The sequence below is a fragment of the Ochotona princeps genome, chromosome 8 (genome assembly GCF_030435755.1).
Source record: "Ochotona princeps isolate mOchPri1 chromosome 8, mOchPri1.hap1, whole genome shotgun sequence".
Lineage (NCBI taxonomy): Eukaryota > Metazoa > Chordata > Mammalia > Lagomorpha > Ochotonidae > Ochotona > Ochotona princeps.
The window spans coordinates 10238878-10263763 of record NC_080839.1 but is presented as its reverse complement, the minus strand read 5'-3'; the positions used below and the strand labels follow the sequence as shown (position 1 = coordinate 10263763).

Genomic DNA, 24886 nt, shown 5'->3' with positions numbered 1-24886 from the left:
CAGATCCAAAAGAAAATTTATTTATATTATGAGAATCATCAGTTTATGTTTTATTGCGGCTGCTCAAAATAGTATGCAACCTAAATATCCATCAATAGTGAATAAACAAACTGTGTTTAGATACATGATGGTATATTATTCAACAATAAAAAAAGAATAATTACCTGCAATAACACAAATGAACTTCAAAAACACTGTTCCAAGATACAAATAAGTACATCCTGGGTGATTTCATTCACGCAAAATTCTAGAGAAGGCAAATCATTCGCTGGCTAGGGATTTGAATAGATGCTGCCAAAGACCTTGAGACAATGGAAATGTTCTGGTTTTTCACAGCAGCTGTGAGCATACAAGTGAACTAATCTATCAAAAACTCACTGCAATGTGCACTTAAAATGGGTATATTTATTTCATGTAAATTATATTTCTATACGGTTGATTTAAAAATTATATTTATCAGAATTTCATTAAAAATGAATACCTACATGCCACAGTAATTTATAAACATACATTCTGAAGCAAAAACCTAAGTTATTCACGTGAGTTATTATACAAGATAAAAGAGATACTTTCATCAGAAACACAGAAGCAGGCGTATGGTCTAGTGGTTAGAATGCCTGTGTCAAACATCGGAGTGTCTAGGTTCAAATCCACCTTGACTTTCTGATTCCAGATCCCTGCTAATGCAATCCCTGGGAGGCTGCATGTGGTGTCTCACTGCTACCTGTGTGTCAACCCAGATTGATGTCCTGGCTCTCTGCTTCAGCCTGCTGTAGCCATGGCCATCGGGGGCAATCAGGAAAGAACTAGCAGATGGCAGATCTTGTCTCTTTTTCTATCTCTGCTTCCCAAATAATAAAAAGAACAAACAGATAAAAATATTGAACGGGGGCCCTGCGTGGTAGCTTAGCAGGTAAAGCCCTCGCCTTGAACACGCTGGGATTGACCCCATATGGGCGTCCGTTCTACTTCCAGTAGCCCAGATTCCCACGCAGCTAACTGCTTGTGGTCTGGGAAAGCAGTAGAGGACAGCTCAAAGTCTTGGGATTCTGCACCTGTGTGCGAGACCTGGATGAAGTTCTTGGCTCCTGGCTTCAGATCAGCTCAGCTCCAGTCATTGCAGTCACTTAGAGAGTGAATCATCGGATGGAAGATCTTCCTCTCTGTCTCTCTACCTCTCTGTACTCTGACTTTGCAATACAAATAAACACACCTTTAAAAATATATGTTGAACTGTCATGAAACTATTAGTAGTCTTACAATAAAGCAAAAACTGATAAAATTCAGAGGAAAACAGATAAATTCACAATTTCAAAGGAACAGTTTAACAAACTTTTTCAATAAGTGAGAGTTCAAGATCACACATTTAATGACAATTTGTAAGAAATGGCTGATGCTATTAATAGGCCTAATGTAAAATATAAATTATACATAAAATATATAAATTATACACAATGTTTCTAAAAAATATATGTACCCAATGTGAGCACATATGCTTTTTAAAAATTGTTTTATTTCAAAAACTTTTGTTCAATATGTAATTCTTAGACAATTTTCTAAGGACAGTGCAGTATTTCAACACACGCACAACATACACCAATCAAATCACCTATCTTTTCCATTTCCTTATCTTTTTGTATGAGTTTGGAGCCCACCAGATCCTGTCTTCCAGCTCCTTACATAGTACATATTATTGTGAACTAGCATAACCTCACTGAGCTGTAGGACACTAGAACTTAACATTTCTTTCTGTTTTAGTACCTGTTATCCAACTTTCCTCCACCTTTCAAAGCCTCTAGTAATCACTCCTTTTTGTTCATATTTATGAAACTTTCCAACTTCCGCCAATGAGAAAGAATACACGGGAATTGTCTTTCTGTGCCTGGCTTATTTTGTTTAACATAATGACTTCTAGTTCCACTCATTTTGCTACAAATCACACACTTTCATTCTTTCTTATGACTGAATATTAAATATAACATTGTGTGTACACACCACATGTTAAGCACCACATTTCAAGATCACATTAAAAATTATCAAATAATTACTATGAATGATGACCCTAATCAAATCTTCACAGATACCAAATAATTAATACCATAAGTAATTTTATCTGGTAACATATTAGAAATAAAACAACAAAATATTAGATAAAGCAATACCAAATAAAGCAAAATAAAAACTAAATATAACTTCAAGTTCCTCATAGAGTGAAAATATAAAATCAGTGATTAAAAAAAACATCATTTTGGGGACTGATGTTGTAGGTTAATGGGTAAATTTGCCATCTGTAATGCCAGCAGGCCTTATGAGTACTGTTTTGAGTCCCAGCTGCTCCATTTCCAATCCAGCAACCTGCTAACATGCCTGAGAAACAAGTGAAAGATTCCCAAATGCTTTTTCTGAAGCTCTGGCTCCTGGCTTCAGCCTGGCCCAGATCTGGCCATCTGGAAAATGAACCAGTAGAAGGATGATTCTCTCTCTCTCTTTCTAATTCTCCTCCACATGCTTGCACATATCCTAAATGGCCTCAACTGCCAAGACTGGGCCAGACTGAAGACAGGAGCCTGGAGCTTCCTCTGAGTCTCCTGTGCGAGTTCAGAGGCCCTAACACTTGAGTCATCTTCTACTGCTTTCTCAGGTGCATCAACAGGGAGCTGGACTGGAACAGCAGAGACTTGAATCAGCACCCAAATAGGATGCCAGTGCCACAAGGTCAAACCTCCACCACAGCTGCTCTGCTTCCCTCCTAGCCATCTATTAATGGGAAATCAGTTGAAGATTTGGGTCCCTGCCACACACGTGGAAGGCTGGAGTGCAGTCCCCCAGCTTCGACCAAGACCAGTGCTAGACACTGAAGATATCTGGGAACTAAACCAATGAATGGAAGATTTTTCTGTCTCTTGCCGCTGCCTTTCAAAGAAATCAATAAATATTTTAAAAATAAAACAAAACATGGGGTTGGTGCCATGTCATAGTAAGATAAAGCTTCTGCCTAGTATACAAGCATCCCATTTGGCACTGGTTTAAGTCCCAGCCACATCACTTCAATCCAGCTCCCTGCTTATCACCTGGGAAAGCAGTGCAAGATGGCCCAAGTCCTTGGGTCCCTGTACCCATGTGGGAGACCCAGAAGCTCCTGGCTCCTGGCTTCAGGTGAGCTCAGCTCTGGTCACTGTGGCCTTCTGAGAAGTGGAGCAGCAGATAAAGATCACTCCCTTTCTCTGCCTCTCCTTATCTCTGCAACTCCACCTTTCAAATAAAAATGAAATTCTTAAAAAAAAAAAAAAAGAAAAAAAAGAACACCTAAATGGGGGCTGGTAATGTGAAGGTCATGTCATAACTTATAGCTCCAGCATCTCATATGGGCACTGACTTGAGTCCTGGATACTTTACTTCCATCCCAGCTCCCAGGTGATGCACTAGGTCAAGTCCTTGGGTCTCTGAACCCACGTGAGAAACAGAAGGAAGCTCGTGGTTCCTGGCTTTGGCTTGGCCCTAACTTGGTCATTGCAGCCATTTGGGGAGTGAGCTAGCAGATGAAGGACAATCTCTCCATCTTTCTTTTCTCTCTCTGTAACTGCCTTTCAAATAAATAAATACTGAATGAGGGCTGGTATAGTGGCTCAATAGGTCACTCCTTCACCTGCAAGTGTTGGATTCCATATGGGTACTAGTTCATGTACCTAGTGGTTCCACTTCTAATGCAGCTCCCTGTTTGAGGTCTGGAAATGCAACAGAGGATGGCTCAAGTTAGTGGGCCCCTGTAACTATGTGGGAGACAAGAAAAAGCTCCTGTTCCCTGGCTTCAGATTGGATCAGCTCCAGCTATTGTGACCATTTGGGGAGCACATTAGCAGATGGAAGATCTTTTTCTCTGCCTTGCTTTCTCTTTGTAAATCTGCCTTTCAAAATAAAAATAAATATTTTTTAAAAACTTAATAAACAAAGCATTACATAAAAACTCTTGGACCACAAAGAAATTACTGTAGAAAAATTTCCAGCCTTAAATTGCACATTAAAAATGCACATAAAAACAGAAAGATATAAAATCAAGGAATTTAAGGGAACAACAATTATCCCAAATATAAAGGGTTAACATAAAAATGGAGAATCTACTCAAGTCCAGTCTCTGGCACCACAGAGCCATGGCTGACAGCAAGCTCTATGGCGAGGAGCTGGGACTATCTCAGATTCCCTCGGTGGCTCTGAATATCCACTAAAGAGAGAAGTAAAAACAAGCACACAAAAATGATAGAATCTACAGAGTGTATGATGAATAGATATTTATTTTTATGATTAAAGTAGACTTGTAAATGAAGATACATGATGAATATCCATCCATAAAAATTACACCTCTACTTTAAATTACACACAAAAATCAACCTAAAATAGGTTAAAGATCTAAATGGAAAGGACAAATGTCACATAATATACTTCATGAACTAGTAAATAAGAATATAGGAAATACCTTTCTGCCCTTAGGAAATGAAAAGTTCTTAAAGAAGCTACAAAAGTGTAAATATAAACCATATAGGGAAAGATTGGTAATCATTGTGAGTATATCACAGTTCAACAGGCCTTTCCATACTGTGAGTAAAATGAAAAGAAAAAGCCACAGACAAGGGAAAGATAACAACAGTGTCTTTCAAAGGAGTAGTATGAGGAATATTTAAAGAATCTGAATAGGACAACATAGACAGTCCAATAGAAAAATGATAAAATTCAAGAAAATTCACTCAAGATTGGTTCAAGAAAAAAATTTCACAGGAGAGGAATCCTGAATGACCAAGAAAAATGAGAAGAATCCCAATTTCACTTATAATCAAAGAAGTACAAGGGTCTGACAATATCAAAATATTGAGGGCCCAGTGCAATGGCTCAATTAGCTAATCTTTCCCCCTGCAAGAACCGGGGTTCCACATGAGTGCCACCTATTCCACGTGTGTCCCACCTACTCCACTTCTGATTCAGCTTCCTGCTAGTGGCCTGAGAAAGTAGCAGAGGATGGCCCGAAGTCATGGGTGCCTTCACCCACATGGAAGACCCAGAAGAAACTCCTGGCTCCTAGCTTCAGATCGGCTCAGCTCCAGCCGTTGTGGCTGTTTGGGGAGTGAACTATTCAACTCAGCTTCAGCCACCGTGGCCACTTGGGGAATGAACCAGCATATGGAAGATCTTCCTCCCTTTCTCTCCTTTTCTCTGTAAATCTGACTTCCCAATAAAAATAAATAAATCTTTAAAATCTAAAAAACATATATATATATACATATGTCAAATATTTGATAAAATAATAATCCATGATTTCTGCTGGGAGAGCAAAAATTTAGAAAGTGATTTGTTAATATTTAGAAGAGCTGAAACTGCATGTATTTAGGACCCAATTATTCACTTGCAATCTCAAACCTGACAGACATATTTATAGCCAAGAAGAAATGTAATAGGAGGCTTGCTACATTTTTATCACAAAAAACCTGAAAAATTAAATTTCCTTTGGTACAGAAATGAACTAAATCAGAAAACATTTATATAATGTAAACATGCATATGTTTAAAGGAGTAAATTTCAAAACTACAACACTGACTGAGCAAACACAGCAAGCTGCAAACAGACATACTTGATAATGCATGTTATCACTGAAAATTTAAAACTCAGAAAACATTATACATCATTTGTAGGTGATATAATGCAGAAAAGGTACACACACATATAAAGGAGTAAGACATGCTGACTGGCGTGAAACTTACACATCAACATTTAGAGAAGGAGGAAAGATGATGAGGATTTGTATCTTGCATATTTTATTTCTTAACCAATTATTCAATGAAATTATGGCAAGATGTTAACATCCTTACATCTTCGAGGTAGACGTATGCCTCTTATAGTCCCTTTTTGTACTTTTGTTTATCTGAAAGTTTCTTAAAATAAGAATACTAAATGAATCAGAAAAGATGGTAGTTGAATAACAGCCTCCACCAACCACCTTCTCACAAGACAACAATCTAAACGGCTCTTCATGTATCAACCTACCATTATAAAGAGCTAGGGAAGTGGGTGACAGACCACAATGCTTGGTTTCAGTTTAATAACAACAAAAGACGCACTGAACAAGTCGGGAGGGAAATAGTTGTCCCTCCCACTCCTTCCCTAGCTCCAGGAAGCACAATACTCAGAGAGCACAGTATGGAGGATGGAGAAGAAAGTTAAGTGCAGGTGTTAGAACAGACCCAGGAGTAAGCCTGCCGTGATGAAACCCACTGACAGGCAGGACCCCACCGTATCCCCATGTACCCATGGACTGAACCTCCAGAACCATGCTAACCAGATGGCCAACAGAATACTTCTACCTGCCCTCCCCCAACCTCAGACAACAGCTCAGAAATAGCCACCATCCACTGGGGAGTAGGGCAGGAAACTGAGCACAGGACTAAGCATTACAGAGCACTGACATACACACTGACCTTAAAAGGAAGAAAATAAGCACATAGCACTTGCCATTCCATTTCTCAAGTTCAACTCTGTATCAAGAGGGATTTTACTCGGTGGCAAGAGGCAAGATGTCCTCAACACTCTACAGACATCTGAGAAGGCATTCACCACTGGAGAACCCTGAAGCCCTACTGATTCAGAGAGATTCCAGAGTACATTGCACCCTTCCCACTTCTGAGACTGCTGGGCTCTTGCCACAAGGAGCCATCCTGCCCACTCCCTACCTGCAGCCCTGGGAAAAACCGGAGCTGTACATCCTGAGTGGTTCAGCCTGCAAAGGCTCCCAGCAAGCAGTCAGGTTGTTACACATCCCCACTGTAGACTCCAGGGAGCAGCCCGGCAGCCCCACCCAACCTACCTGAAAGCGGTCAGGTAGCCTACCTTATGAATTCTTGGCTGTGGAAAACAACTAGGCAACCAATCCTGAGAGGCTCAGCTCACAGAGGCCCAGAAAGGCAGACAAGTCACCCTGCTAAGCCGTCTGCAGCGCCTTTTCTGAATGGCTGAGCCTGCTGAGGTCTCCAAGAAGCAACTGTGCAGCCCTATTCAGCCTGCTGTGATCCCAGGAAATGCTTAAGCTTGCCCTGCCACCCACCCTTGATCCCAGGACACAGCTGGGCAGACTTTTCATTTGATGTTTATACATTCATTTTCATTTCTTCTTACTTAATCATGACAGCATTTGAAAGATATCTACAGATGTGACCATACTCTGAAGTTTTGACACATATTTTTGATAATCCATCTCTTCCATACTTTCCAAAGGAATTTTCCTTAAACTTGTGGTCACAGAATTTTGTCAGTGCATTTTTCCCATTTAAAACTAATTTTTAAATTTTCTATGATTCATGATTAAAAGGATGATAGGCACCACTGGCCCTGGGAAGCAGCCCAAGCGACCAGTCCTGAGCGATTCTGGTCACAAACCTGGGGGAAGCTGACTGACCACTGTGTCCCACCAGCCATGATGCCAGCAGGAGCCTTTCCTGAGCATTCTGGCCTGCCGAGGCCCCTCGGAAGTACCTGGGAGTCTCACACGCTCGCCTGTGTGTGTAGCTTATAAAGTTTGAAACCAATACTAATTTTATGATGATGATCAAATTCTCTGTATCCATATTGATTTAATCATTTGTCTGCTTTTAAATGAGAAGCCCAAAGTAATCTAATAGGTCTATAACATTGTGTTATTAATTATTTCTAGTAGTGCTTTAAACACCTTTTTGCATTACAGATTTCAATACATTTCATCATTATCTAATTGCATTGTCCATATTGTTAAATTATCTTTTTTCTATTAAAATTTATTTTTAAAAACAACAATGAAAATAATAAATGTTATTCTGGTTGTAGAATAAATTACAGAAAAAGCAGAATGCACATAAGAAGGATGATTAACAGGCTACAAATCACAGTACATTTAAACAATTTATATACTTACTTATGTTTAATTTTTTGGAAAACCAACAAAACTATTCTAAATATAACGCAGGATGTGTTACATGCACGTTTTCCCAGACTTACTTGTTCAACCTCTCTGTTGAGGGAATCTACTTTTTCTTTTAATCTATTACCCTCTGCTTCAGCAGTGATAAGTTCCAATTTGAGGGTATTGTTATCTGCCTCTAATTGACGGGCCTTATTTTCCCAGTTTTCAGCGTCTTCATTGGCTTTTCGAAGTTGGTCCATCATTTGCCGATTTTCAGATTCCTAAAAAGCAAACCTTAGATGTAACTCTAAAACTTAAAATGGACGACATATCACACACATCAGACATTACGTTTAAAGTAGCTGGAATTCTCTTGCCATGTGCAGCATTTATGACATAAACTTGTGGAAACCTCTCCACACGCTGAGTTCAGAAAACTAGCTATCCTGAAACGAACAAAAGCAAGTGGGACCAGGATCTTACCTGGTTCCTGAGTCATACTCACCCTTACAGATATCGTTTCTAAGGGTTCTCTTTAGGACCTGAATGAGTATGTTCTTATATTTCCTTTGATCAAACTGAATTTTTTATTGCCTTATTTATCCATATGTCTGTTTTCCAATTATGTCTGCCTTCTGTACCTCTAATCTCTTTTTATTTTTTTATTCTCTAGTTCCTGACCACTTTATTGGGTCGTACTGGCTCCAGACCCCACTGCTTGTATATCTTTTAAACATTTTACTTATTTTTTTGCTTATTTTTGAAAGAGAGAGAGAGAATGTGAATATGAGAATGAGTATGTCATCCACTGGTTCAATCTCCAAATGCCTACAATGGCTGAGGTTGAGCTTACGCTTAAAACAGTGAGCCAGTAAATCAGTTTGAGTCTCTCAAATGGGTGGAAAGGATCAAACTGCATGAGCAATCACTGTTACCTCCTACTGTCCACGTCAGTAAGAAAAAGGAATCAGAAGTTAGAGCTAGACATGAGTATCCCAACTTATCAAACATTTATCCTAAATACCTGTTCCATTCTTACATATCTATTTTTTTTAAGATTTATTTATTTTTATTGCAAAGTCAGATATACAATGAGGAGGAGAGACAGAGAGGAAGATCTTCCCATGTCTGAATGCCTGCACTGAGTCCCCAGCTATTCTCTGCTTCTAATTCAGCTTCTTACTAATGTGCCTGGAAGGCAGCAGATGGGGGTCCGTGCATCTGAGTTTCTATCACCTTCTTTGGATACCTGGATGGAATTCCTGGCGCCTGGTTTCAGCCTGGCCTAACTCAATTTGGACATTTGGGGAGTAAACTAGTGGATTCAAGATCAGGATCTTTCTCTCCCTTTACCAGTAAATATATAGATCTTTTATAGTTTCAGGATCTTTTATAGTTTATGAAATTCAGCGAATATTGCCACCTTGTGGCCTCTAATGTGAAAATTTTACTAAGTCTGTCAACAAAGTAATATACTAAACAACTTTACTGGCTTATAAGATTCAGATACTACAGATGTGCTAGCAGGAGGAATATAATACATGGGTTTCCATGATTTTACTAAAACTAATAGTTGTTTGCAGGATGTGTACTTGGAAGTCTGTGGTACAATATGCATAAGCTGAATTTTACCATCCATCTTTCTCCTTTTTAACTTTCTGTTATACCTATTGTCTATATAATTCACTTTGAACTGCCTTATAGTTTTATGTAGTAAAGTATGGAGATATTGTCTCCCATCAATTAAGCTAGGAAACACTGTTTATATTTAGTTCTGTGAGCAGGTAACATGTAGCTCAAAGTTTAAAAAGAGAGAGAAGGAAGGAGGGAGAAAGATAAAGAGAGAGGACAATCACCAGAAAATATCTCCCTGTCCTTCAACTACCCAGTGCCTCTCTTCCTTGGCAACCAGAGACCATATTATTCTCCTTCTGAGTTCTCCTCTTGAGGCCAGAGCAATGTAATATTTGAGTCGGGTAGCATCATAGGAAACATGAAGCAATTCTTCGGTGTTCTTCATGTTTTGTTTTTTTTTTTTCAGAATCTACATTATCGTGCCAACCCATCCTGTATCTACACCCCCTCTGGCTGCCCACAGCTTCAGTGCAACACTCTAGCCATCTCAACTGGAGTCCTTTGCTTTTTTTTTTTTTTTTTTTACCTCAATTAGGGTCCCAGCTTCTACTCTTGTTACCCTTTGATTTATTCTTTCTAACATTTTCAGGATAATCTTTGAAGGTAATTTTTCTAAAAGGTAATTCTCAAACAACTTCTGTGCTTATGGTCTAATGAATGCTTCCTGAGGATGGAGTTCAAAGAAGGCCCTTCTTTACTGCTCTATTATCAGCCGCCTACACACTCCACTCTAGCAATAGGAACTGTGCTCACCCTCCCCACCTCTGACAGCGTTGTCATGCTGTTCCCACTGCTTGGGAGCCATTTTGTTTCCCGATTTTCATTTCAGGCACCTCAGCACCTAGCACACTGCAGTGCAAGTGAATGGAGGAAGTACTCCACACTATTTGATGGCCTCTCCCTATCAAATTGGACATGTGATTCATTCTCTCAGGGGGAGAGCTTTGATCCATCCAGTGTTGTGAAACGCATCTTAAAAACAAATTCACACAAAATGTTTGAAGCTGAGAGAAGCTTGAGGTGTGATGTCTAAAAATATAATTCCAGATTCTAAAAGCTCTAATTCCTAAATGTAGAATTTCAGGTAAAAGAGCTTACAGGCTACAGAGAAAAGTATTCAACATTGGCTTAAAGCTTATAATAGCTATATTTTTTGTTGGTTGTTTTTCTTTTTTTTTAATTAATTTTTAATCATCTTACTTAGTTGATTAGGGTACAAAGGGTCAAGGGCTACAGGGTGAAAGTGGGTAAGACCATTGTTTCCACACTAATATTATCATTTTTCCCTGTATCTGGGGTTAGGGGAGTAACAAAGGGAAAAGCCCCACCCAGCCTCCCACCCATCCCAGATCCCCAACGTGAGGCGTGCTCCGAGGGTCCTACTCAAACAGTTTGGATAGTTCATCAGTTCTGGATTGCTGCCAATCTCGCTGTTCCAATCGCAATGAAACCTATTCAGAGTCCACTAGCTGACAGTCTCTTCATGGTTGAGGTTCTAAGATCAGCAGTTCAGTTGGAGGGATCTCCGAACAAACTTCCCCTGAGATGATCCCAAACCTGGTTGTTGTGTGAGTTTGCTAGTACAGAGTCCGACACCGTCCGTCACACCAATCAGCTTATGCACATGCTGGTCGTTGCAATTGCTGGGTCCGTTCTGTTTCCAGCCCTGTCTTCCTCATGAACCAATGGGTGTTGTAGTCCCGCTCGATCCTACCCACTTCGTATTCGGTCCTCAGGCAAACCAGTTGGAGCTGCAGTCTAGTTGGGGCGACTCCCCATAACCCCTACCAGTTCTGCCCCCTACCCTGGTTCCCATGCTTGCCAGTACGCACTGCAGGCTTGTCAAGTCTGTCCCACATCCCATTTAGCTCTCGCACATGTCAATGGGCATTGAAGCCTAGTTCAACCCAACCAACCTACTATCCAGCCCATACACCCACTGGCAGGTGCCTCTCTGTCTAGCCACCCCTGCCCCTGTCCTGGTTTTTGTGCTCTCCAGTGGGAGTGGCAACCCAAGAGGGAGGTGCCCACTATTTCCCTTCTAGGCCACACCCACTCCCAGTTTGTGCACCCTCCAGGTGGTTCTGGCATTTGACTTGACAGAATTAGCTCCCAGTGCCAGCCTCTGCCAGCTAATGCTGCAGCTAAGTCCAACCAACCCTCACCCACTGTAATTTTTGCTTGCACCAGTCGGAACAGTCAGCCCACCGTGGCCCTTCCCTTATCTAGCTCACATGAGGCCCACAGGTGTTATAACCCTGCCTAGTCTGAATAACAGCTATATTAAATGTTTTCGATGCTCATTTACTTATTTCTGGCCTCCTCCAAAACAGATCTAAATTGCTCATTGTGATAGGTCTTCTAAATATTTTATCTCATTTACTTGAATGTTCTTCCCAATTACAGATAGGAAATGGAAACTAAAAAAGGTTGCATATTCCATGTAAGTCTACATTATTAGTGAGAAGAGGAGCCAACTCTGAATCCAATGGTTCCATCCTTTAAAGTATTACATTGAGGTGTCTTAAAATCAAGTGTGGGAAACAACCAACTTTACCTATGTAACTGTGCACCTTGCTGCCTGAAAGACTAGATTGTAATTTAGGAGTCCTTAGACCCCCTTACCCTGAAAAGTCCTTGACAGTCCTGTGCACACTATAAATACAGTTTTAAAATGTTTTTGAGGGCAGACATTTGGTGTGGTAGTTAGGACACTGCTTGGGGCATCTGCATTCGTATCAGAGGGCCTGGGCTCAAGTCCTGGGTCTTGCACCTCTGATTCCAGCCTCCTGCCAGTGCATACCCTGAATGGAAGCAGCTGAGGATTCAACTACTTGGGCCACTGCGATGCATGTGGGAGCTCTGGATTGAGTTTCAGGTTCTGGCTCCATTCTGTTCCAGCCTCAGCTGTTGCAGGTATTTGGGAAATGAATTGATAGATGGAAAGAGAAGATATCTCACTCTCTCAGTATTTCAAACAAATACATAATTTTTAAAAAGATAAGTTTGTGAACTAATATATATGATGTGTTAAACATTTTAAAAGGAAAAATTCTAATTAATACTTAAGTTGTATGCAAGTAAAACGACATCTATTTCAATAATTCACCTATGCACACACATTTGCTTGAAATTATGTGTGTGGTTCAAGGTTTACTAACAGACAACTGCAGAGAATAGTCATCTGTCCTATGGCACTAAGAAACAGGTCACTAACAAGGTGACCAGTTCTGATCTTTAACACAATTTGGCAGAGTCTCTTTTGTTAGAGGTCTGTAACAGAAAATGCCACCATTTTCAAATACAAGTGTGGCCAAGATAATTCCGACCCTTTGTTCTTCCATCAGTTGGGAACATTTTGCTTGCCTGGACTGGCTGTACAGCAAACTAAAAGGAGGACATTCTTTTTCACTTTTATTTATTTGTTTGAATGCAGAGAGAAAGCAGCAGAGACAGACATACAAAGAGGATCTTCCATCTGATGGTTCACTCCTCAAATACCCACAAGTGCCTGCTGGGCCAGGCAGAAACCAGGAGCTGGGAACTCAATGCAGGTCTCTCATGTGAGCGGCAGGGAGCCTTCTGCCTCCTAGGATGCGTGTTAGCAGTGAACTGGAATTCCAAGTGTGGAAGAGCTGGGACTGGAATGAGGCACTCTAGAATGAGGCACTCTGAAATGGGACTGCAGGCATCCTACTCAGCATCTTTATCATTGCCATCAAATGCTTGCCCCACATTATCAACTATTTTGTGGACATGGTGACAGTCTAAATACACAGTTAATATAAAACTGTCACAACAAAAATAGTCTATGTATTAAAGACAACCTGATTTACCTGTCCTATTGGTACAGCTGATTAACTGCTATGAAAATCTTAGGTATCATGAGCAGAGAAAAGATATATACATACTTCAGACTTCAATATATTCTTCAGCTTGTTAACCTCCAAATTAGTATCTTGAACCTTCTGTTTTATGTCATTAAGCTCATTGTGAGTATCATTCAGTTTTTTGGAGAGTGCCTATGGGAAAAAAGATAGCTAGATTTGACTATAAAATATTTTTAAATTCCTGTATATTAAAAAATACCAAAAATATTTTTAGTGCTTGCAACAAATGTGACAAGTGAAATTAATATGTCTACTATGTAACATTCATGTGAAAACCTAAGAGCCCAAGGGTTAAGTGGACAAAGACCAGACAATATGCAAAAAAGGAACAAAAACAGATAATACTTGATAAAAATCGAATCACTAGTAACCAAGTACCTGCTAACTAGAGCAAATACAATTTGTCAAACAAATTAGTAAAGCTTTGATTTTATTCACTTATGGCAAGGAAAGGGTCTTTCCATGTACCTAGTGTTGGACTAAACATAGATTGGCACAAAAACAAACTTGTGATCAGCTATCTCGTGATGTATAAAGAGATATTTTTAAATGCTCATAAAAACAAAAAAGATAAAAAATATTGGTTACTGTCGAAGGTGGGAGATTCACAATATTTGGAAATATCACCTAAAAGGGTTTTAAATATTTTTGAAAAGGAATCTCATAAATTTTTATTCAATTTGAAAGGAAATACATTTAAACAGAGTGCTCTAAGGTATTATTTATTATAGCGACTATTCACATTCAGTGTGACTGATACAGTAAATATAGTAAATAATACATAGTTGTGTAACTAAGCAATATTCTGCATCTATAAGAAATGTTTAACATAATTTTTTCAGTATAAGACACTGCATTTCACACTTAGATACAGTGCTTATAAAGTGCAATGTTATTTTCTATCCCCGTGTACACGTTCTATGTTAAAACATTGAGAATGCCCAGTAGTTTACTACAGTAGCTAAATTTTAAACCTGCCACAGAATTTGTTACAAATTTGGGCTGTATGGAATAATGCTGCATCTACACTGGGGTTGTCTTCAAAGTATTTTTTAAAATTAGGAAAATGTTCAACTATATTACTTTAAATTATCTGGCTAGAACACAAAAATAGTTTAATGTGTTAAAGACTGTGGTATCAAAGATAACATTCTGAGATTTTGCTTTCTAAATCTTCTGTAACACTGGCTCTTAACTTGTGGTCCACATATTCTTTCTCCATCCTTGGGCCTATGATTCAAACAAGATAACAAAACTACCCTGGAACATGTTATGACACCACGGTTTTCCTGATTATATAAAAAAATGCTTATGAAATATTAGCAAGGTCGGGAAATTTTGATATTATAAGAAGTTAGTAATAGTCAAAACTATTTATTGAAAGACATGCTCAATAGTACAGTAAGTGTGTTCCAGGCATCTTCCACTTTACTCTCCATTTCTACAGTTGATGAAATGATCATATAACTCAATGGTGAGATTTAAAATCAAGTGGATGTCTTTCTCCTACCTTCTCATGTAGAAAAAAAAAAGCCATGATATAAAGTGCTATGCGAGCTTTTCCTCCAGCCACATTAAAAGTTGAACGGAAAAAATAGAATTAAACAGATTAAGTGCACTGAAAATCAGCAACACATGTCAGATATGAACAGTGACTAATTCTAGTCTATCAAAATATGAAAGACATTTTTAGCTTTCTTGCTTTTTTAAGAAAAAAGATATCCTGCAATGAATTTCTGTTTCTTTTCAAAAACAGACTATAAATTAGTTCTCTCCACCTTTAGCCATAACTAGAGCATTCAAAGTGGACCTTACAGATTCACATCTTTCGGTTTTTATTGCTACGCATTAACTGTTTTCAAAAACAAATTTAATTTTATAGTACATACAGACTTGTAGAAAAGTTGTGAAGACAATAGCAGAGTTCCCCTATGCCTCAATTCATTTTCTTTTACTATTAACACTTTACATAGCATGGTACATTTGTCACAACTGATGAATAAATATTGATACATTGTTAACTAAAGTCCATATTTTATTTAAATTCCCTTGAATTTTAAACAGGTATTTTGTGCCAGGATATCATCATTCATTAACTTTTGAATAAACTACTGAACCTCTCATAATTTTTTATGATTGGCAAAGTATTACATCTTTATGACTACCTGTATAAACTTAGAATATTTAACAACTAAAGAATTATAGACATTTATGATGCCAAATAGACATGCTGAAAGTGATATTAACATGGAGGATACTGTTTGGGCTGAAGAAATCTTGAGAGTTGAAGAAATTCTCCAAATAGTAATTATTTATATTTTAGTTAAAATGTCACTGGAAATAAGAACTATGGATTAGATTCTGAAACACTGCCTTAAACAAGGAATAAAAGGAATCTTCCTAAGGAGAATCACAGTGCTAAAGGGAACCAAAGAAATGGAGCTACTCCACATACGCATACTTGAAGAGAATTCATAGCCATAAAATAAAGCTATATTTTAAGGTTCCTAACAGTTTTTTATGTTCATTTGCTAATTATTTCAAATACTGGCCCTTCAGTAAGTACTATTTCAATGACTGGAACAAATCTATTAAGTCCCTATTTCTTCATTTAATATTTAATTCTTATGTCTGAAAATTTCACTTAGAAATTGCTGTGCCTCAGAAGAAATAAATTTATTCTTGGAGAACATGTGTACCTGATTTTCTTGTTTGGCTTTAGCAAATTGTTCTTGCAGATTGTCATTGTCATGAGCCAAGATATCTCGTTCCCTGGCAATTTGGGCCAGCTCATCATTTGTTTCATCCAACTGTCGGCGCATTCTGGAAATGTCTTGTTCGCACATAATTAGGGCTTCAGTAGACTGTCTATTCCACAAATCAAATAGTACATAAGAGACATTTTACTGAAACAGAATGGCAAACTCGCACAAGACAGAAGATGAACAGTTAGCATGAAAATATTTTAAGAGGGTTTTAAATACGTGTAAGTGCACTGGAATAAGTGCTACTGAGATGGCACACTCAAGTCCACCTTACCACAGTTTTACTATATAAATGACACCAAATACACACAGTAGACAAATTGTTAGATAGTTCACCATTTCTGATATTCAAGTACAGGAAAACCTCCATCCCACATTTTGCCACAATGGCTCAAATTTTTACAGATCCCTCCTTCCTCTGTTCTCTTAAAAATCAACACTTTTCAGGATTCAAATTTTAGCCTTCTGGTTCTTCTCACTCCAGCCCTTCTCTGTTCAAATTCCAATTATATCCAGAGCTCCCAACCCCGTCTACACCCAGATGACTCCAAAATCATTTCTTCAGCCTCAGCCCCTCTTAGTACATTCCTGCTTAACGGGAAGGTCAACAACAGCCCTCAAGGGCTCCACAAGATCAAAGGCAGAACTATCTTTCTCCTTAAGTTTCTCTCATGTTCAGTATCCATCCCCAGCCAGAAATATAACATTTCATAGTTCCTCTCCATAAGAGCTTTCTCACCTCTAACCCTCAATTTACCATCAGCTCATCAGTCTGGGTAGCATCCTCAGAATTCTTGGCAGATTTCTTACTGTCCGAAGGATAAAATCAAGACTCATTTGTCTGTAACACAGGCCTCTGCCTGCCGGCTTTGCCTCTCTTCCCTTCACTTCTCTTACACTTTGGGATCCTACACTCACCTGCTTGTAGTTCAAGAGGTTCTTAAACTCTGTCTGCAGCTCTCTAATGCACTTTGCCTTTCTCTTTGCTTTGAAATTCTTTCACTTTTATTTACTTAACAAAAACTATACCTTCCTCTACTGCCCCTTACAAAGACGCAGATTTTGTTCTACCTTTTTTAATGTATACATTTAGGTTTTCTTTGACTGACAGTTATTACTCTACACCTAAACTAAGCTCTTTGCTCTGTCATTGTACCTAACCCAGTATTCCATCCCCAGTATGTCTTCAAATATTTGTTGAATAGATGATTTACCTTGAAGCTTGTTCCATCTCAGCAATGATATTCTTCATGCCTGAAATGGTCTTTTCCTTGAAAAGTAATATAAATGTTACATTTAAAAATTATCTTCAACTGTCATTTTTGTTAAAACTAAATGAACAAAAAAAATCTCCTGTCCTCCCCTTTAAATGAATTCAATTTGATTTAAAACATTTATTTCCTATTCTTTTCTACACTCACAAGTATAGTCTATCAGTGCGAATATATTTGTGGAGCAAAAACAGTAAGTTGCATATTGACACAAAGGCTTCACTCACATGAACTGATATTAGATCAGTGTATCAAATATTTTGTTAATCACTCAACAACACTCAAAACTCAAAGCCACCCTGTTTTTAGAAGCAAACCAAATGGTAAGCACTAGAGTATCCTACAGTGGTAACAGGCCTAATTTACTTCTTATACTCTTCATTTTATAGAAACAAGTGATGTACAATTAAATTTAGTTGTCTAAAATGACATTACTCAGTTATATTACTAACACTAGCAACACTGTCTTCAAAAAGACTTCCAATGAAATTAAAATACACTACTAATATTTTCAAGCTTGAGTTAATAAGGAGGTAAAATTAGGTATAGAGTAAAGTTATAAAGGAAGAAACCATTTATATTCCCCTTTTGCCAAGGTCTTTGAGGGAGCAGAATTAGTGGAGTCAATCAAGATTGAGACGAATTTGAATACCTTATTATCGCAAATGCCATTTTTACTCTACCTTTTAAAGCTGTAACTGAACCTGAATTAGTCTAAAACATAATCAAATATTTAGAGTTGTCTTTAGCTCTAAAAAAGTAGATGAATCATTCTTTCAGTAAATAATGACCAGATTCCACCCTTCACTTTGAATTTTCAAATCCCAATTAACAAGGTGGGACAAAAATGAAAATTAAAATTATATTCCTCAGTTCTGCTTCCAACTTTTTAGAGTTCTGTGTGTGTGTGTGTGTGTGTACGCATGCCCATTACCTTCCTTTGTGCTCCATTTCAGAGTATTTTTAGCTATTATTTCTCATTCTGCTTTCTGATAGAATGATGACAATTCCATATATGGTAGTAATAGACAGTATAGTTAAAATATCCATTACCCAAACCAGTCAAATTTCTTTGAGGAAAACACAGTGAAACAAAACCTAAAAACCGTAATACTGCTTAAAATATAATCCTTCTGTATTGCTTTTAGAACATAAATAATATAGTTATTAGCAAATTCTAAAATACAACATAAATTTCTAGTGGTACTAAAATTTATTTCTTGGTTAAGCTTGAAATACACCTTATAAGCCTAAAAACAGCCTTTTCATTACAATAGAAGATTGTCTGGGAAGATCACAAGGTATCCAAGGCAACAGAATTAACAAGTATAATTCAGTAAGATACCCTCCTGATCTGTTTTTCTCTTAATATATGCCTAGAATAATTTCTCAACTTTTCTCTCATGAACAATGAAACATTCCCATACCATCTCATAATGTTTATGCTATTAAGGATATAGATTGAAGTTGACTTAAAATTCAGCCTGGACAGGATGGTCATAGATGTATTTAGAGAAAATAAAGTTTTACAGAATTGTGGCTCTTCTTATTTTTAAAAAAATGTACAGACTTACTATTAAATTTTCTAACTTTAACTGGCAGCAAGTGGTAAAAACATCTTTTTAGACTATGATGACCAGGGGCCCTGCACTGTGGCCTAGCGGCTAATGTCCTTGCCTTGAATGTGCCGGGATCCCATATGGGCGCCGGTTCTAATCCCGGCACCTCCACTTCCCATCCAGCTCCCTGCTTGTGGCCTGGGAAAGCAGTTGAGGACGGCCCAAAGCTTTGGGACCCTGCAACCGTGTGGGAGACCTGGAGGAAGTTCCTGGCACCTGGCTTTGGATCGGCACAGCACCAGCCATTGTGCTCACTTGGGGAGTGAATCATCAGACGGAAGATCTTCCTAACTGTCTCTCCTCCTCTCTGTATATCTGACTTTGCAATAAAAAAAAGTAAATCTTAAAAAAAACTATGATGACCAGAAAAATTTCACCTTATTCATAACATGTTGACTTTTTCAATGCCAATTTATCTGTGTAATTTCTAACAGACTGTAAAAATAGTACTGCTTTACACAGGAGGGCATTTGTTAGTTGAGTTCTGAAATACCACAGAAAATATTTGCTCTTTGACTCTCTATAACTGTTATAAAAAGTTGTTTCTCCTTCAGAGGTTGGATGTGTTCACTTTCATAAAATCTTATGTAGTGTTTAACTTTCAACTGGACTTAACGACTTGATATTCCTTTTACAGGGAAGATAACATTGTTAGAGTTGGCAGAATAAAGGCAGCATTATGTAATAGATATGGCAGGTGAAAATGAGATTCAGGAAGATGTGAATTATTTCTGATTGCTAGTTTTTAAACAGAAATTATACTTAGCACTTCAAAAATGTTAATGTGAGGAGCAAAATTCTACCTAAAAATCCTAAAATTTCAAAGACAATTGATGAGCCTTAAGAATAAGTATATTAGGGCCCAGCGCAATAGTGTAGTGGCTAAAGTCTTCACCTTGCATGCCTGGGATCCCATATGGGCACTGGTTCTAATCCCAGCGGCCCTGCTTCCCATCTAGCTCCCTGCTTGTGGACTGGGAAAGCAGTTGAGAATGGCCCAAAGCCTTGGGACCCTGCACCCATGTGGGAGTCCCGGGGGAGCTCCTGGCTCTTGGCTTCAGATTGGTTCAACTCCAGCCATTGCGGCCGCTTAGGGAGTGAACCATTGGAAGGAAGATTTTCTTCTCTGTCTCTCCTCTCTATCTGCCTTTCCAATAAAAATAAATAAATCTTAAAAAAAAAAAGTAAATTAGTATCTCCTACCTCATATCCTTTGAAGACTTCAATTAGGCCCACGATATCAACTCTATTAGCCTCAATTTAATTTCCTTTCCAAATTAAAAAAATCAAAATCCTACCATTGTTTTATCTGTATGTCCCAAAGACAGTTCAAACTTAACATGTCAATAACCTTCTTCTCTGCTTTCCTCTTTTATGCATAGGAACTAGACAGGTGGTTTTCTAAACAAGAAGCCACATTTTGTCCATTTTACCTCTCTTTCTACCCTGCCAGTTTCCTAATACATGTCTATCACTGCTCTCTTAACTAAAGGGTGTCCCTATCAGTATTCCCATTTTCCTATAAGCCATCTTTAGCTGGATTTACAAGTAACAAATAGTTATTCTATAATAAAGACATAATCTTAACATTTAATTTACATTATTTCAAAGACCTTTTATATTTATAATGGAGTCCACATTCATAACCATATAAATGTGTATGTATGTATATTTATGATGTTTTTCATATACCTATTTGCAGCCTATCCTCTCATTAAAATCTCTCAGGAAACCGCAGCTCTCCTGTCAGCTGCTCTGTCTGGATCACCTCCCTCTGGTTAGCTTGTGGTCATTTTTCAGGGCTGTCCCAGTACTTTCTGGAGAGATTCTCAGAACTTCCTCTTTTCCTGACCCAGTTCTAGGGCTGAATCAGATGTGTTTCGACTAAATTGTAATAACATACTGTACAAACATCGTTGTGGCATTTAATGTATTCTACAACAGGAATATCTTCGTTTATCTCTCCCCTTATACCATATAGGCCCACTCACTCTCAGTTTCCAACATAATAAATGAAATGTGTCCCCAGATACTTGTAAGTGGGTGAAAACTTAATTGATTATTAATTTCTACAAAAGTGGGTAAAGACCTTTTTCCAATGATGCTGTCTTCACCAAGACAATTGTAAAATAACAGCTTTGGAATTGCCTTCAGAAGGAGTAAAAACTAGAAAAGGGGACAACGATCCTTTCACCTTGTTGGCAATATCTTTTCTTTAACAACAACAACAAAAAGGAAGGAAGCAATCAAGCAAGCAGATAGTAACTGTTCAGCTTTATTCACCAGCTCCACATGATCTATTCTCAAAGGTAGAGGGTATAATGAAGAAATGTGTTTCTAGTTCCAAACTGATCAAAAAAGCAGTTTTAAAGGAATAAACATATTGCCTTCCAAGGTGACAACCTGAAAATATGTTTCTAGGAGTAATCAATCTTGGAGCTGGCACACTGGTTCAATTGGTTAATCCTCTGCCTAGAAGCACCAGCATCCCATACGGGTGCCAGCTCATGTCCCTGCTGCTCCACTTCTGATCCAGTTCTCAGCCTGTGGCTTGACAAAGCAGGGGAAAATTGCCAAAGACCTGTATGAGAGACTGAGAAGAAGATCCTGGCTCCCAACTCCTAGCTTCAGATCAGCTTAGCTCCACCCTTAGTGGCCATATGGGAAGTGAACCAGCGGATGGAAGATCTTTCTCTCTGTCTCTCTTTCTATTAATCTTCCTTGCCAATAAAAACAAATCTCTTTTAAAAAGTATTCAATCTTGCTACATTATTGTTACACTTTACATTTTGATATTTGAATTAGCTAGTATCAGTGAATGGTAGTCATTGATGCATCATAGAAAATATTGCCTATTGGATTTGCACACATACATCTAAGACCATCTTAAAATATTCCTAAGTTAGATTTTAAGTTTCCATACTTTAGAAAAAAATTTTGAGAAAATCCTAGTGTTTCATTTAGATTCAAGTTCTTTTAGACCCCAGCTTAAACATTAATACATTTCATTTCAGCATTTCTTATAAGCCACAGGTCTCATAACATACTTTCATTGCCAAACTCTCTCCAAGGGATGCAATATTCTCAGATTTTTTATCCAAGCATGCTTGCAGGCATTCCTTTTCTTTAGCCAGATCATTGAGAGTTGCACCAAGAATGCTGATTTCTTCTCGTTGTGCAATGCTTTGCCTTGTAAAATTATCTAAATATGAAATCATAAAGATATAATTTTTGTCAAGACAAAAGCTTTTTTTCTAGTGTAAGTAGACTGAAATACTTTTTTCCAAATATGTCCTCCCATATTATGTCCAAAAATTAAAAGCAACAGTATCATACTCCAAATAAAAAGTGGCTTTGGGGTTAAGTGTTTGATGTAACGGTTGATATTCCCAGGTGATATGCTGGAGTGCCTGGCTTCAACACTTGGTTCTCTTCATGACTGCAGTTTCTTGCTGATGCAGATTTTGTGGGGCAGCTGTAACGACTTAAGAAAGTTCCTGCCAGCAGTGTGGAAGACCTAGACTAAATTAGTAGTTTCCAGTAGTGGTCCTATTCAAGGATATTGCCTGGTGCTGGCATTTGGGGGATTAAGCAAGAGTAGAGAGTTCACTTCCTCTCTCTCTCTCAAGTAAATAATTTTTTTTATTCTAGATTCAGAAAAGATGGGTTTTGTAACTAAGACACTACATGATATTCTAAATGGCTCATAAATATGAAAGTACAATTTATTATCTGTAAATAATGATAGCAAAGGAAAACTGCCAGAAGTTCTCAAAGCAGACTGACAAATGCAGCAGGGAGGAGAAAATGGGTAGATGAAGTAGATATAATGTCAAAATGACCTGTGATCTTTCCTACCGCTTTTTGCCTTCACCTTCTAGCCTTTAGCAATGACTACTATAAAGTCAATAAATAACAGACTTTAATATGCAATTGAATCATCTTCAAAGAAAAATGTCCAGGGCCCGGCGCTGTGGCCTAGCGGCAAAAGTCCTCGCCTTGAAAGCCCCGGGATCCCATATGGGCGCCGGTTCTAATCCCGGCAGCTCCACTTCTCATCCAGCTCTCTGCTTGTGGCCTGGGAAAGCAGTCGAGGACGGCCCAAAGCCTTGGGACACTGCACCCACGTGGGAGACCCGGAAGAGGTTCCTGGTTCCCGGCTTCGGATCGGCGCGCACCGGCCCGTTGCGGCTCACTTGGGGAGTGAATCATCGGATGGAAGATCTTCCTCTCTGTCTCTCCTCCTCTCTGTATATCCGGCTTTCCAATAATAATAAAATCTTTTTTAAAAAAAAAAAAGACAAATGTCTTTTAAGAGCTTCATTTTTCTAAAGTAATGTTATAAAAAAATTCTGTAAAATATCATCCAGGAACTCAGAAAGAACTTGTATTTTGGCAAGACAAAGTCCATGTTGGAGGGCTAAATGGTTAGTAAAGAACAGTAGTTTTCAATCTGATTTCTTGACAAGTACTATCAACATCATATGGGAATTCAAACTCTTAGACTACTACCCCAGACTTACTGAATTAGAAATTTTGGGGGACTGACAGCAGTTTGTTGTTTTTAGCCCTCTACCCTGCAGTAATTCTAATGCACACTAAGTTTTAAAAAACAGTGATCTAGGAAATGGCATTTTAGTATTGTGGGGTGAAGGCCGGTGCCTGCAGGACTGTCATCCCATATGGGCACCAGTTTGAGTTCTAAATACTCCATTTTAATCCAACTCCCTGATATTACGCCTGGAAAAGCAGTGAAAGAGAGCCCAAGTCCTTCAGTCCCTGCACCTATGTGGGAGACACACAAGAAGCTCCTGGCAAGTAAACCAATGGATGGAAAATCTTTCTGTATCTCTCCCAGCCTCCCTGCCCCATCCTATTTTGCATTTCAAATAAGTAAACAAGTGTTTTAAGTAGTAATTTGCATTTCAAATAAATAAATATTTAGAATAAGAAATAATAAAAAATGTGAGGAAAAGAAGAAGCAGTAATCAAGAGCAGAGGCATAAATGTATCAGAATTATCCAGGGATATCGGTTAAGTTAAAAAAAAAAAAGAGAGATCTAGTCCCATGCTGCCTCATGAGTCCTGATGAACCAAAATGTAAGGATCACTGGCCTAGAAATTTACAAGAAGACCATGCTTCTAGGCTAATCTCCACCAACAGCCATCTAGCTACAGTGCTTAAGGAAGCAATACCATAGTCATCATGCCAATAACACCTTCTAAATAGTTCTTGAAAGTGCATCATATCTCTTTTTGTAGGCAGTATTGCCTACAAGGAACATACATGCTTTGGTTGGTTTTTATGTCTGAATTCATTCCTACCTTTCCTATTAGCATTCAATTACTAAAATAGGTTCGTAGCAACTCCTATTTTAAAAAAAAAAAAATCTATTTCACATTCCATCCTATTTTCCTGTGAGCATTTAATTGCCCTACTTCTTAAGAGATGTTTCCCATTCCAACTAGTCTCCATTTAATTTCCCATTCATTCTTCATCCTACAGCCAACTTTCAAAGTTTCTCTGGTTCTGTGTTTCCAAAGCCTCCAATGGGCCACATACAATTCATTTTTCTTATCCTCATCTTATTTCATTCTCAGAAGTGTCTGGCAATTGACCTTTTTGTAAAATACTTTTCTGTCTTCCAAAACAACTCCCACTCCTGAGTTTTCTTCCTACTTCTTCGGTCTCTTCTGACTCAATCCTGGATCCACTGCTCATTCTCTACATTTTTCCAAGGTGATTTCATGGTTTTCAAACATCATGTATTATGCTTACGTGTTCCAAAAA

The 24886-nt window shown here is 38.3% G+C and overlaps 1 protein-coding gene across 9 annotated transcripts in view; it reads right to left on the bottom strand.

Moving 5' to 3' along the window:
- The window catches only part of TSGA10 (testis specific 10), a 130010-nt gene that overhangs the window by 29733 nt on the left and 75391 nt on the right, over positions 1–24886 (bottom strand). For all 9 annotated transcript variants that reach the window (XR_009245926.1, XR_001168404.3, XM_058667539.1 and 6 more), the window contains 5 exons: positions 22143–22297; positions 17420–17475; positions 16140–16308; positions 13462–13572; positions 8011–8196 (listed from right to left, as the gene is read on the bottom strand). Coding sequence is in view for 7 of the 9 variants with exons in the window: in XM_058667539.1 (XP_058523522.1) it covers positions 8011–8196; positions 13462–13572; positions 16140–16308; positions 17420–17475; positions 22143–22297 (677 nt within the window). In the remaining 2 variants the exon portion in view is untranslated. The remainder of the gene's footprint in view (positions 1–8010; positions 8197–13461; positions 13573–16139; positions 16309–17419; positions 17476–22142; positions 22298–24886) is intronic.